The sequence below is a fragment of the Pseudonaja textilis genome, chromosome 1 (genome assembly GCF_049901715.1).
Source record: "Pseudonaja textilis isolate UNSWEBS1 chromosome 1, rPseTex1.2, whole genome shotgun sequence".
Classification (NCBI taxonomy): domain Eukaryota; kingdom Metazoa; phylum Chordata; class Lepidosauria; order Squamata; family Elapidae; genus Pseudonaja; species Pseudonaja textilis.
In genome coordinates this window covers 114,385,968-114,400,265 of record NC_141990.1, presented here as the reverse complement: position 1 = coordinate 114,400,265, position 14,298 = coordinate 114,385,968, and the positions used below count along the sequence as shown (strand labels likewise).

At 36.0% G+C, this 14,298-nt stretch overlaps 1 protein-coding gene across 1 annotated transcript in view; it reads left to right on the top strand.

Annotated features, from left to right (window-relative positions):
* Positions 1-13,815, top strand: part of MEI4 (meiotic double-stranded break formation protein 4) — a 49,491-nt gene extending 35,676 nt beyond the window's left edge. Inside the window, exon 5 of the mRNA XM_026726540.2 lies at positions 13,558-13,815. Coding sequence (XP_026582325.2) covers positions 13,558-13,815 — 258 coding nt within the window. The remainder of the gene's footprint in view (positions 1-13,557) is intronic.
* Positions 13,816-14,298: the final 483 nt, after the last annotated feature.

Sequence of the window (14,298 nt, the reverse complement as noted above, 5' to 3'; positions counted from 1 at the left end):
ATTCATCATCACATCGAAGTCTTTAAGGAAAATAAGAGTTAGGGAAGATGAGTTGATTAGAAACAGTTAATGTCTCTCTAGATTTTTCCAACTGCAAATCAGTTAGGAAAAATTATACCACAATTTAATATCCACAGTTTAACAATATACCTCTCATTGAATTATTCTTCTAGAGATGCTAATTATTACTAATTATTCTGGAATATGATGCTAGCTTAAAGAAATAGCAAAGTGAGGATCAGCTGCTGAAGAGTAAGGTTTTGTTGATTTTGTTTTTGTTTTGTCCCTGAAGATCTAGAGTTTATAGTACCACAAAAATCCATTTCCTTTTCATCCTTGGTTTTTTACTTTACATTTTAAAGGTAATTGCCAAAAATGCTACAAAAGAGAATTTCTAACTAAACCACATATCAGAAGTTCAACAGAACAGTTCCTTTACTTCTGATAAATGGACTGCATTTCAGATGTGTTTGATTTACTGGAAATAAAGCAAAGTCACGTGGTATTTATTATCAACTGGTTCACCTTCTATTTGGAAAGCAAAAAAAGGTGAAGTGCTTAAACTATATGATGCATTTTTTTATGTTAAGGCAAGATTCCTTTGTAGTCTAATCAAATGAGGAATTAAAAAATGTATAGTTTCGGGCTTGGGATGTTTGCTTTCATTCTTGAATTATTCCATTGTACTGCATAATATGTCTGTGTGGATAGCATAGCGAACAAAAGATTCAAAAGTTTATTAACTTGGGCAAATCACTGATTGGAAGGATCAGTGATTTGAAATGAGATTTTTGTGTTATGGAAGGGGATGTTATTTTTAACATATATTTTGGATGAAGGGATCAGGTTTTTCTTAGTCTTGCAAGGTGTTGACATATATTCCACATATTCTTTAAACTAAAGTATTGTGAATTTAAGAAACTTGGGGCAACTTATGTATATAAAGGTTGATGTAGCACCGAGGTATAAGGAGGTATTTCACTATATTCAGTGATGGAAGTAACTCAAGGAAGATCCTGAATAATGTAACAAAAACTAAATCAAGACTACAATAAAGAGGTAGGCATAAATAATAAAACATTGCTAGAAATAGAATCTTTGGAGCACTTGAGAAACATTTATTATGCATTTATTAACCACATGGAATGGGCAACTACGTTTTTTAAAAAGATAGTAAGTTTCATCTATGGGTCTGAGACATAAGTTTCTCAAACAGAAAAGACGATCTAAAAACAAAGGCATATGTGCATTAAAAGATTCAAATTTGCTGATCAGCTCATGGGTCTGAAGGGAACCATTTCAAGAGTTAAAGTGCAAGCATGGATGTAGCACAATTTAGTGAACAAGTTAGAATGCACTGACACTTTCCCAGGTGTCAGTGTAAAACTGTTGAGATTTCCATATTTGGAGTTAATTGTCAATAAGAGAGCATTACTTTGGGTCAGCTTAATAATTATAGTGCTTCAGTTTCCTTCTTCCCAACAAAGTATCTTGGGCACAGGTGTGAGCATGAAAAAGGACCAGTAATGTTTTAAATATCAAATTATGAAAGGAAAATATATATTTAGCATCCCTCTCTAGAATAGCATGCTGGTCTAATCTATCCACATATTGTTTTTGGTAAACAGACATAATTACCCCTTTTCTGTAATAAAATTGAATTAAATAGCTGTCTGCCCACCCTAGAGATGGAAAGGTTGCAAGTAATTATCAGAGAGCACAGGCCATTGTCCTATATCAGGTTACAGAGAGAAATAAAACTTTATAGCCTTCAACCATAGTTCTGATTTTGATATGTGTTAAATATTTGGTATTCTCAATGAAATAAGTTTCTATCACAATTCTGTACATCATTCTTAACTGGGGCTCCACAGAATCTAGAGCAGGGGTGACAAATTGGTGGCCAGCGGGCCGGATGCATCACGTGTAGGCCGTGCCCACCCCAGTTCTGCAAAGGGGGGAAACATCACAATAGTCACACGCTGGCCACAAGTTTGATACCCATGATCTAGAGTTTCATCAGAGATTGTAATAAAAAACAAAAACAAAATATTTTTGGACTTCATGTGCCATACAATGCTGGTTCTTGCAGTGGTGGGTGTCATAGCCCAAGCTGAGGACTCGGATTCAGAATATGAGCCTGAAGAAGCTGCTGTGGCTGAGCCTGTGGAATGCCAGCTTCAGAAGATACAAAGCCAAGAATCACATGAGACTAATTAATTATAGGCACCACTTCAGCAACTGGAGAAGTCAGATGAGAATGTTGTAAGGCCTCCTATCCTGTTCCCCGATGAGTAGAGAAGAGACCAGAGCAGTGGAAGTCTCTTCATCAAGCAAGAGAGTAAATCTCTTGATTAGTGACAGCTGGCTGCAGTCTTAGCTGACCAAGTTTTTGAATTGAATCAGTGTCTGACCTCTGGCTTTTATGTGATGTTCCTGTTTGTAAAAGAAACCTTGAACTTGTGACCCTGGATTGGCTTTGGACGATTCTTCTGTTGCTCTATTTCAAAGAAAACACTGTGAGCAAGCTTCTGCTCTGTTTACATCCTTTTCTTCATTGTTAACTCTTCAGCTTTGAAGTAAAACTGATAATCTTCAGAGCACCATGTTTGATAGAAGCCTGAAACAGGACAGGTGGGAATTTTTTTTACATATCCAGATTTGGCTGCCTGTCAGAAAGTATCCATGATATCAATCACTCCCAGACGTTATCTCTCCAATTGATTTATTAGAAATGGATCTGGCATGTCCAAAGCAATTTCCCACGTGAAAGTTTTTTCAGGTGTTACACAGAATCCACCTTTTCTCCTCCCACTTCTACACTTCATAAATCACGAGAACCAATTAACTGCAACTGGAAATTCTTAATACGACATACAGAATAACCTTGAACTTTTCAACTCCTCTAACTCTCTGAAAAAAATGTGGCAGCTGAATTTCAAAGCTGACACTGCCAGCCTTTTTCTTTGCCATTGAAAACATTGTAAAACATGGATTGTGTCACTTAGAAATGAATTATATTGTGAAGTTTTCATAATTTTTAAAATATGTTCTCAGATACTGAAAATTATTTCAAAGGCTCCTTCAGCATAAAAAATTGAGAAAGGCATATAGACTATATAATTTTGCTCATAATGGAACTTGTGAGCTATACTCTGCAGCCTTATGAATTGATGACCTAGGGTGGGATACAAAATAAACACAGTCACAAAAACCAGGTGAAGCCCCTTTTATTCCTTCACTTTGCTTCCAAGCTCCCAATATCCTTGACTGGAGACAAAAAACTCCCAGTTACCAGAAGGAGGAAATGCCGTTTAAATTATAAAGAGTAAAAAACAACACAAACCAGACAAGATAAGGGTTGGAGTATGTCCACAGATAACAGAACACACACTGGAAAGGACACCAAACTCAGGAACCATAAACTAGAGATATTTCCACACTTTGTTTCCAGCACTCAACCGTACGCATGTCTGTCCTCTTATTCAGTTGTCACAGCTGCAGCCCATGAAGAGGATCAAGGCCCTCTCCTCCCGAGTAGACCACATCTCTCCCTTATCCACTCCTCCCTCCGTGCCCTAGGATGGAGAGGGGATGGGTCTGGATCCTCCCCTGACTGCCCAACCGGCCTCTGCCCTCCCCAGCCTCCTCCACAATCTCCGGAGCCACACTTCCACTCCCTGTCAGCTATTCCTCCCCTCCCTCAGAGTCAGTCTCCACCAGGGGCAGGACATTATGTGAATTGTTCACTGTTACTGATCTCTGTGACAAAGTTGTCATTTTTTATTTTACTCAGAAATAGGCTATGGGTATAGCAATGCTTGATGACCTCAGTTGGGCCAGGCAACTCCATCACAAAGCAGAGTGGTTGCTAAGTGGGAAATCATGTGATAATGCTTTCCAGTTGGAAAGAGACAAAACTATTTAGTTTCATACTTTCGGTTTTTCTGGAAGGTGTGAAACAGTGACCCTAATGACTCCCCCTCCCTTTGGAAGGCTCAAAATACCTGCTTACTATTTTGTACACATTGAAAATAATGTGACGCATCAGTAGCCCAGAGCTGGGAGCCATGGGCATGCTATAGAACAGCTTGCTCTCTTGAAATCTTTCTCTCCAACCTCTTTGAGCTGCAAGGTGGGAGAGAGAAAAAAAAAAGCAAACAATTCCTTGTAGGTCAGAACTGTCAACCTCCCGGCCCAGATGCGTCACATGCTGGCCATGCCCATGCCCAGTTTAGCAAAGGGGGGAAAAGTTGGATATGTCACGTGATGATGTCATGATGATGTGTGTTTGACACCCCTGCTGTAGGTAATCTCCTATGCCTGATATCTTTTCACTGCCACCACAATTGAGTTTTTTTCAATATGGGGAAAAGCAAATGGCTTACTCTTTTGAAATCTCTTCTCCTATCTTTTTGTTTGGGGGGGGGAGAAAAGGGGGAGGAAACCAAGTCAGGCACAAGACAACATGTACTGACTGTAACAGCACTCATGTGACTAAGGGACACAGATAAAGTGGTAAATGAGTATCAAATGGCCATAAAGTTATTTTTTCAGCACTGTCTTAACTTTGAACAGTTGCTAAACTAGTAACTGAGGACTTCCTGTACTCTCATAATTTGTACAAAAACGTGGAACTGAAGGCTTGATCAGTGACTGTTTAAAAAGTTATTCTTTATGGAATGCATCCTAGGTCAAAGCTTGTTCTGTCCATAAGGAATTATTTTTGTAATGATTTTTTTTTAACATGCATCTGATAACTTGATAACTGATTGCTTTGATAACAGCATAATGCTACATATTGTGTTTTGCATGTATATAAAAAAAATAATTTCTTTGAAAGGCATGTGTTTAAAAAGGCAATATACAAATATGATCTTTTATGTGAATCTGAATCTCTAGTAAGTGAAATTGTGCACACGTTTAACTGGGAAATATTGCAGAGTGAATGGGTGTGGTCAGTCATGGCTGACTTTGTCACAGTAATGCAATTCTCATGCAATGAGTTCCCTAGAATAATCATTTATCTAACAATTCAAGCAACACAGCATTGGGAGAGAAACTATTCATACAGTGAACATAATATATTAAATATAGCTCATATTAGGAATACCAAAGTAGAAAAAATTGTTTATTAGAAAATTGGGTATGATAATGCAAATTACTTTTAAAGAACAACATGCTGAAAAATTGATGGAATGAAATAATAAGAGAATTGCTTACTCTTCTAACAAAAATCAGATTTAGACTGAACTCTGAAATATTGTTAAGTACACATGGTAGATTATGCAATAAATTGAATTCACTTTGTCATGTGAGCTTGAGTTATGAGTACCTTACTGTATTTGGTTGTTAACATTGGTTTTGGATTCAGTGACTTGTATTTCACCAAAAAAAAATTTGTGGGTACTCACTAAAGAAAACGATAATTTGTTATTTTTACAAGCTGGCAAATTCTTATTTTCTCTGGATTTTTTTACTTATTTATAATGCCACATATGGAGAAAAAATAGTATTAGTGGGAGCTGGATTTTCTCTTGTAGAAATATTGGGAATACCATTGTTCTACTGATACACAATGATGAACACATGTATGATGCAATAATCTAAAGCACATTTTTTTCATTCCCTGAACAAGATTAAAGATGGAATATTCCCAGATTTTGGTGGTCTAATATGCACAGCCACTTTATTTTGAGTTGGACATGGTTCCCTTCTCCATTTAAACCCACATAGCTTTTGAAGGATTATTATACAGGTGAAACTCGAAAAATTAGAATATTGTGCAAAAGTTCATTTATTTCAGTAATGCAACTTAAAAAGTGAAACTAATATATGAGATAGACTCATTACAAGCAAAGCAAGATAGTTCAAGCTGTGATTTGTCATAATTGTGATGATTATGGCTTACAGCTCATGAAAACCCCAAATCCACAATCTCAGAAAATTAGAATATTGTGAAAAGGTTCAATATTCTAGGCTCAAAGTGTCCCACTCAATTCAGCTAATTAAGCCATAACACCTGCAAAGGGTTCCTGAGCCTTTAAATGGTCTCTCAGTCTGGTTCAGTAGGAATCACAATCATGGGAAAGACTGCTGACCTGACAGTTGTGCAGAAAACCATCATTGACACCCTCCATAGGGAGGGAAAGCCTCAAAGGGTAATTGCAAAAAAGTTGGATGTTCCCAAAGTGCTGTATCAAAGAACATTAATAGAAAGTTATGTGGAAGAAAAAGGTGCATAAGCAGCAGGGATGACCGCAGCCTGGAGAGGATTGTCAGAAAAAGGCCATTCAAAAGTGTTGGGGACTTTCACAAGGAGTGGACTGAGGCTGGAGTCAGTGCACCAAGAGCTACCACACACAGACGGATCCTGGACATGGGCTTCAAATGTCATATTCCTCTTGTCAAGCTGCTCCTGAACAACAAACAACGTCAGAAGCGTCTTACCTGGGCTAAAGAAAAACAGAACTGATCTGTTGCTCATTTCTGATGAGAGCAACTTTTGCATCTCATTTGGAAACCAAGGACCCAGAGTCTGGAGGAAGAATGGAGAGGCACACACTGCAAGATGCTTGAAGTCCAGTGTGAAGTTTTCACAGTCTGTGTTGATTTGGGGAGCCATGTGGTCTGCTGGTGTTGGTCCACTGTGCTTCATTAAGTCCAGGATCAACGCAATCATCTACCAGATGAGCTTTATGGGGATGCTGACTTCATTTTCCAGCAGGACGTGGCACCTGCCCACACTGCCAAAAGCACCAAAACCTGGTTCAATGACCGTGGGATTACTGTGCTTGATTGGCCAGCAAACTCGCCTGACCTGAACCCCATAGAGAATCTGGGGGGCATTGCCAAGAGAAAGATGAGAGACATGAGACTGAACAATGCAGAAGAGCTGAAGGCCGCTATTGAAGCATCCTGGTCTTCCATAACACCTCAGCAGTGCCACAGGCTGATAGTTTTCATGCCACGCCATATTGAGGCAGTAATTGCTGCAGAAGAGGCCCAAACCAAGTACTGAGTACATATTCATGCTTACACTTTTCAGAGCTCCGATATTGTTCTAACTACAATCCTTGTTTTATTGATTGCATGTAATATTCTAATTTTCTGAGATTGTGGATTTGGGGTTTTCATGAGCTGTAAGCCATAATCATCACAATTATGACAAATCACGGCTTGGACTATCTTGCTTTGCATATAATGAGTCTATCTCATATATTAGTTTCACCTTTTAAGTTGCATTACTGAAATAAATGAACCTTTGCACGATATTGTAATTTTTTGAGTTTCACATGTGTATGTTTTGTCCATAGAAATATGTATGTCTATAAGCAAACTGTTCCTGAATTGCAAGTAGCATCAGGTCTTCAAATCACTGAGGAAAATTGCATTTCCAGTATTGAAGGGCTATCTCTCAGCAATAAGAACAACAAAGATAATGAATTTCTGTATTCCCTCCTGTCAAATTTTCATGGAATAAGTGTGTAGTTCAAAAGAAAATGGGCATCACAAAATATTAAACTTTGTTTCAAAGTCTAAGTCAAATTAATACATGTAATTATTTCTTCTTTGAATAGAACTTTAGGAACATTTAATGAAACATTATTCTGAATGTACAGTATATCTAAAAATAATTAGTTAATTTTATAGCAATCTGAATTAATATTATACATAATGTTTACATTTTGTATAATTGTGGTTTAACCAACTTTGGGAAATGGGTACTTTTACATTATAATCCAAAGGTTTTATGTGTGGTCAGTATAAATGATATTTTAAAGTTTAAATGAAATGCTGTCTGTGTGATAACCTATTGATCCTTTATTCTTCCACCTTAAATGTTATGGCTTATGGTTAAACAACTAAATTAAACTTGACTTAGTTTGACATTTATACTTCACCATCTCAATAAAAAAAATGCAGCTCAAATACTAAGCTCTTGATAGAAGAAATGATGATGTTAAAATAAAAGGCTGTTTTGTACCTCTGTCAGTTTTAGTAAGCAAATAATCCTAACTTTGTATATATTTTTATACATAGAAAATATATCCTTTTTATACATTTTTCAATTTGCTTCTATTGATAATTTAAATTATAAATCATTATAAGTTATACTTCTATACTTAAATGAAAGTATCAGATTATTTTTAAATACTGTTTTTCTTCATCCAGAATTTGGTAGACACTGTTCATTAAAAACACCATATGAACAAGTCCCAGAGAAACAAGAGGGTGCAAGAATGGACATAAATGGTCCTTTATGGTCTATATAGATCTAAACATGGTTTAGTATTGGTTATAGACCACAATCTAAAACCATGGTATGTTTGGGTTTACAAATTATAAGTTTATATAAGATTCATCAGGCAAACATAGCTTTTGTATCTCTATTTTAAGAGCTATCAAATAATTCTTATTAAACCTTGAACATGAAGAAAAGTTGGATAAGTAAGAAACCTCAGATTCAGACTCTGACAGGGGCATGACAGGTTGTTAAGCTACTGAACATAAGTCAATTACTACCTGTAATGTATCTTTTGCAGTATGTATACCCTGCCCAAATCTATGAGGACTCTTAAGTACAACAAAATTGAAAAGAAGTTTAAAGAATATGGATAATAAAAAATAATAAAAACGACAGTATCAAATGTGTTCTTCGGGATCAAATGCCCATTGTGATAGTGCTACTTTAATTTTAGAGTCCCATACTTGTACAGTAGGGCATTTTCTGTACTTCCAAGGGGAAAATTTGCATAAAATGGAAGCTATCAGCAGGAGAGAACCATAGCAAGCAATCTCAAATGTATTGAATTGGGCAGGTTCAATTTTAACAAGTTGTTACCTGATGTATCCCAATGCTGTATAGTAAATGTGATGTTCAACAGTTTGAATTAGAAATTTTAAGGGAAACTAAAGCTGAAAATAGTTAAATGCAGATCTTGGACTTCAGAAAAGTAAATTTTAATAAACTAAGAGAAATGATAAATAGGACATGGGAAGAAACTAATGAGAAAAGAAGCTTAAGGTTCCTTAGAAGCTTAGAGTTCCTTAAAAAAGATAAAAGCATAATTGCAAGCAATCCAAATGAGGAAAAAAATGGAGGACAGCAGAAGAAGCCAGTGTAAATGCACAAAATGTTTCTTAAAGATCTGAAAACAAAAGTAGACATATACAGAAGATGAAAAGAAAGTCAAGTCATCAAAGTAACCTGAAACTGTGATCTAGAAAGTTAATGTTCCACATGATATGAAGGTAATGAAGGAAAACTAAGACTTCTTTAGATAAGTCCAAAATAAATGGAGAAGAAGAAAATATATTTGCTCCTCAGCTAAGAGAGAGAAATACTAACAAAGAAAAGGCAAATCTATCCAACCTCTACTTTGCTTCAGTCTTCTTCAACACTTTAGTTTACAGTCTGTCAGAAAACTATAAATAGCAACATTGCGCTTCACAGGTTCCAGACTGAAAATTTGACATGGTCAAATTTTAATGTATTTCTTTGAGAAAATCCTGGAGAATTGGCAGAGTGCTCTCTGTAAATGGAAGAAAATAATGTCCCTTTCTTCGACGGTTTATATTGTCAAGGCTCTGGTTTTTCCAGTTGTAACACAGTATATGCTGTGAAAGTTGAACCATCAGTAAAGCTGAAGAAATACTGATCCCTTCGAACTATGATGCTAGGGAAAATTGTGCTTCAATATCTTGAACCTCAAGAAACAAGTTACTTGATATTAGATTAGTATGTTAGAAATGCTAAAAGTGAAGTTAATCTTTAAATGTTTTAAACAAAGCACAAATTGTTGGAGAAAAAACTGATACTTGAAGAAAACCTAGATAATCAAAAAATAGGCTGAGGTGGCTAGATCATATGACTCTTGGAGTATTGTTATGGTTGGCCACACAGCCAGACATTTAGATTGGATTTGGCATTTTTGTCCACCTATCAGTTCCTTCCGAAGACCTGGCATATCATCTTCATCATCATCAAACCTTCAATTTACCATTCTTACTAATAATGCATTATTTAATGCAATACTTATACAATAAGTCCCTCTTTTGGGGTAGGGAGGATTGTATAAGAATTTGGCTAAGAAATACGGAATTTGCAAATTCTGTTTGGCTATCATTAATAGTCTCCTTAGGATGGAATATTCTTGACAGCCATAACAAAATATTTGAAACACTGCATTAGTTCAAAATAAGGGGAATATAGTTAATGTAATCTTTTAACAGCAGCCAATTAATTATTATAACATTTCATAAAAGGAGTCACCAACCTTTTTAGACTGATAGGCCTATTTGGAATTCTGAAGATAAGTTATGGGGGCACTCACAAAATGGCTTTTGAAAGGCTTTACCTATTCGTAAAATAGCTACCTTGGGTTAGAACCCAGTTAGAAATTACCAGTTTACCTTAATGTTTTCATATATATGCATAAGTGGTTTTTCAAGTCCGCAGAGATTTTGCATGAGTAGCAGAAACTTTGTGTCAGGCTTTTGTTCCATAACAATTGGAATTAGAACTTTAATCTAATTTCAACCACCTGGAATCTTTTAATAAAGAAAATAACAGGAGGACAGGAAGCTTAAATATTAATTTTCACAGGGTCTGTTTTCATTTTTATTTGTTCAATGGGCTCATTAATCATACCTTCCTTTCAGCATTTTTTAATGCACTCCAAATGTTCAACTATAAATATATGGGTGTGCTGCATATGCCTTTCCTGTAATATTGCTGTGTAATTCAAACTCTTGTGTCAAAAAGTAGGTTAATTGTTCTCCACAAACGGATAATACGTGTAAAATTTCATGAATGTTGTTTCATTTTAAAATGGCTTCCAATGTTTTATTTAAACCAGAAAATTTTAACAAATAAATAGTGTCTGGCAATGTAACTGTAAATAAAGAGAACTTACTAATGTGTATTTTGTGTCCATGTTTTATTATGAGACATTAATTAATATAGGCTGGTAAACCTTATAGCAGATGTTTTTCTTCAAGAACTACAAGCTTTTCTAGTTATCCTTTTGGAGTCAATTTCATATAAGTTTACGTCATGCTATCTATCATCTTTTATACTTATCTGTTCAATCTTCTTTGTTATGGAAAAGTGGATAGCCATGCCTTTCTCTACCAGAGGTTTAAGATGTATGCTAGGGGTTTAATTGAAAGCCATAGTTTCGGGGCAGAGCTGTCCAAGAGCCACCCAGCTTCAAAGTCAAAAGGCTCAAGGAAAAATATTTGTTAACCTATGAGAATTTAATTGCAATGAATACAGGAAAATACTGCAGCTTTGTAACAACAGAAGACAATCAACTGTTTCAAATAATAACATTTCTATAACAGAGATAAGGAGTATGATGAAACTCAAATAAGACCCCCATGTTAGGGATTATATTGTGATGATAAGAGTGGTTAAAAACATTTTTTTTCTGCTTAAAATCACATCTCCAGATAGCTGTCCAGCAGATCTTTTTAAGTGACTCCTACTCTGCTAGGGAAAAATGAGAAAAATGAGAAAGGGAAAAATGAGTCTTAAGAATATTATACAGGGCAATAGAGTCAGAATTGGACTCCAACTGCTCAAGACACATCAAAGTGGTGTTATACGGTTACCTGAGACAAGTGTTCTTTTTTTAAATTTTCTATTGTTTCTTTTATTGTTCTATTATTTTACTTCTGTTTCATTTGGACTATTTTCATTTCTTCCTTTTTATTGTAAGTTGCCTAGAGTAGCACCAGGGTGAGATAAACGGCAAATAAATTTAGATAGGTGGCAAATAAATGTAATAAATAAATAAATGTAACAAATTAATAAGTTAGAACCTGCTAACTCCTAAGAGATAAGCAGAACCCCCAAGACTGCTAATCCAACCACCTATTTATTATATCCGTGTCCCTTCTGTTTGTGAAGTCAGCCCAGGGGAAGCCATGAGGTTGGGCCATGTTGTAATATGTGTTTTGTAGAAGGAGGGGATGGTCCCTGCTTTTTGGAAGGAGTGGTGTCATGCCCCCTCCTCAAGAATATTTCTCTAGATCTAACTATATTTGGCAGTTTTTATCCAGAAGATGGTGAGGATGTTATCACTGAGGCCTTGGATTGAGCTGATTATATGCATCCTTTTCAATGAGGTGTTCAGGCTCAAAAATATACTGAGGCAGCATTGATTGCACTTCTTTATGGCTATGGGGACAACCAACATGGCTGGTGCAACCATTTTGGTTTGATTTCTCAGATGCTTTCCATATCATCATCCATGGTATTCTGCTGGCTTACATGCAATGGTTAAGAAACTTGGTATTTTGATGGTTTACCTTTCTCTGGGATTGAATTCATTCAATTTTGGCGTTAGGGAAAAGATTGCATCCAAATTCTACACAGTCACATCTTTTATTTAACTTTGGCATGAGTTCTCCGGGTGAGGTTGAAGTCAGGTATTATTCCACCCCATTTTCAGCCCGTTGGATTGTCTTTATGGAAAGTGAAATCTGTATTCAAAGCATTTGCTTCATTGCTGTTCAAGAAAAGCAAACGTTGACATCTTTCAATAAAACAATACATTTACATTAATTAAAAAAGGATGTTGAAATGAAGGCTGAAAAATCTATGCATAAATAGATTAATCAGGGTATTGATGGTTTCCTCATTTTTACTTTAATTTGATACGGCCAATTGTTTTCATCGATCTGTTAGAAACAAAGAAAATCAGACCTGTCTCCTGTGAAGCACTGTGATTTTTTTTCTTCTTGTTTAATGAATGCATTGTATCTGCACCATACATTTTTCTAGGGATTATTTTCAATCTACATTTGTTTATTATCATTGATTGCAACAATACTAACAATGTACTACTACTACTAACTACTAAGTACATTGATGAATAACCCATCATAAATGAAAACCACCAGTAGATTAGACATTATTTCAATCAGGATTTTTTTGGTGCATTCTGTGCATATTACTAGTAATGTACCATCAAGTATTGCATAATATAATTCCAGCTGGCAGGATCCAGGAGAATGGCCTTGGTTCCAGCCCTCTGGAACATGCCCCTTGAGGTGAGATCCTCGCTCACCCTCTTGGCCTTCTGAAAGAGCCTCAAAACCTGGCTTTGCCAATTTAACTGGGATCCCAATGAGGGCATTCCACACTGGGGTAGTGGACTAGGAAGAAGATCCCATCCCGACTCCATTGAGCGTGAGATGGGCAGAGCCTTGGTGGCGCAGTGGTTAGAGTGCAGTACTTCAGGCTACTTCTGCTGCAGCCAGCTGCTGCAATTTGGCAGATCGAATCCCACCAGGCTCAGCCTTCCATCCTTCCGAGGTGGGTAAAATGAGGAGTCAACTTGTTAGGGGCAATATGCTGATTCTGTAAACCGCTTAAAGAGGACTGTAAAGCACTATAAAGTGGTATATAAGTCTAAGTGCTAAATGCTATATAAATTAAATAAATAAAATAATGCATGTACAAAATAATCATATATATTTTTCTTTCAAGCTACTATATACATTATTTCATACTGATGCTGCTCTTTATCTTTTTTTCCATCCCAGATTCAAGCCAAATACAATGTACAGTATGAAAATATCTTCTTTCTGTGTAACATTTTGGAACAGCTTCTTGAAACACACACTGAACAAAAGAACAAAACCAGTCTTAGTTATGAAGAAAAAGAGAAGAAAAAGTTTTTGCAGGACATTGATCAAGCTGTCCTCCATCTCTCTGATGAATTTCCTTTGTTCTGTATTTATTTATGGCGCTTGGGTACACTTTTGAAGGCAGCACAAATAGAACTTGAAGGAAGAAACTGACCAGCTTTTATTTAGAAAGAGACAGGCAGCAACTAAAATTCTCCACTGAATGAGGATGAAGCTCTGAAGAAAGGTGTTAATAAATTTTTATTTTATTGGTGTCAGATATTGCTTGATTGGGTGTTTGGCAGTTTCATGATTGCCACTTCAGTTTTTGGTGGCTAAAATTTGAGTAACATTTATAATATGTTCCTTTGAATAAAGCAGATCTGATACTAAAAATTAGCTCTGAAATTGTGAATTCAGATATTAGAATTTTTAAAATTGTAGTGCAATGAAGGGTGCCAATTTATGAGCCTAATTATGATATTTTTCAGACAATTTAAGCACACAGTTAAGTTTTAGCTTTCTGAATAGACTTCATGATTAGGAATTGTTATTTGTAGGTTATATTTTCCCACCCAGCAACTTTCAGGAAAAGGTTCTGAACTATTTTATATTGAAAAGCACTAAATGTGACTAAATGGTCACATTCTTTATTGT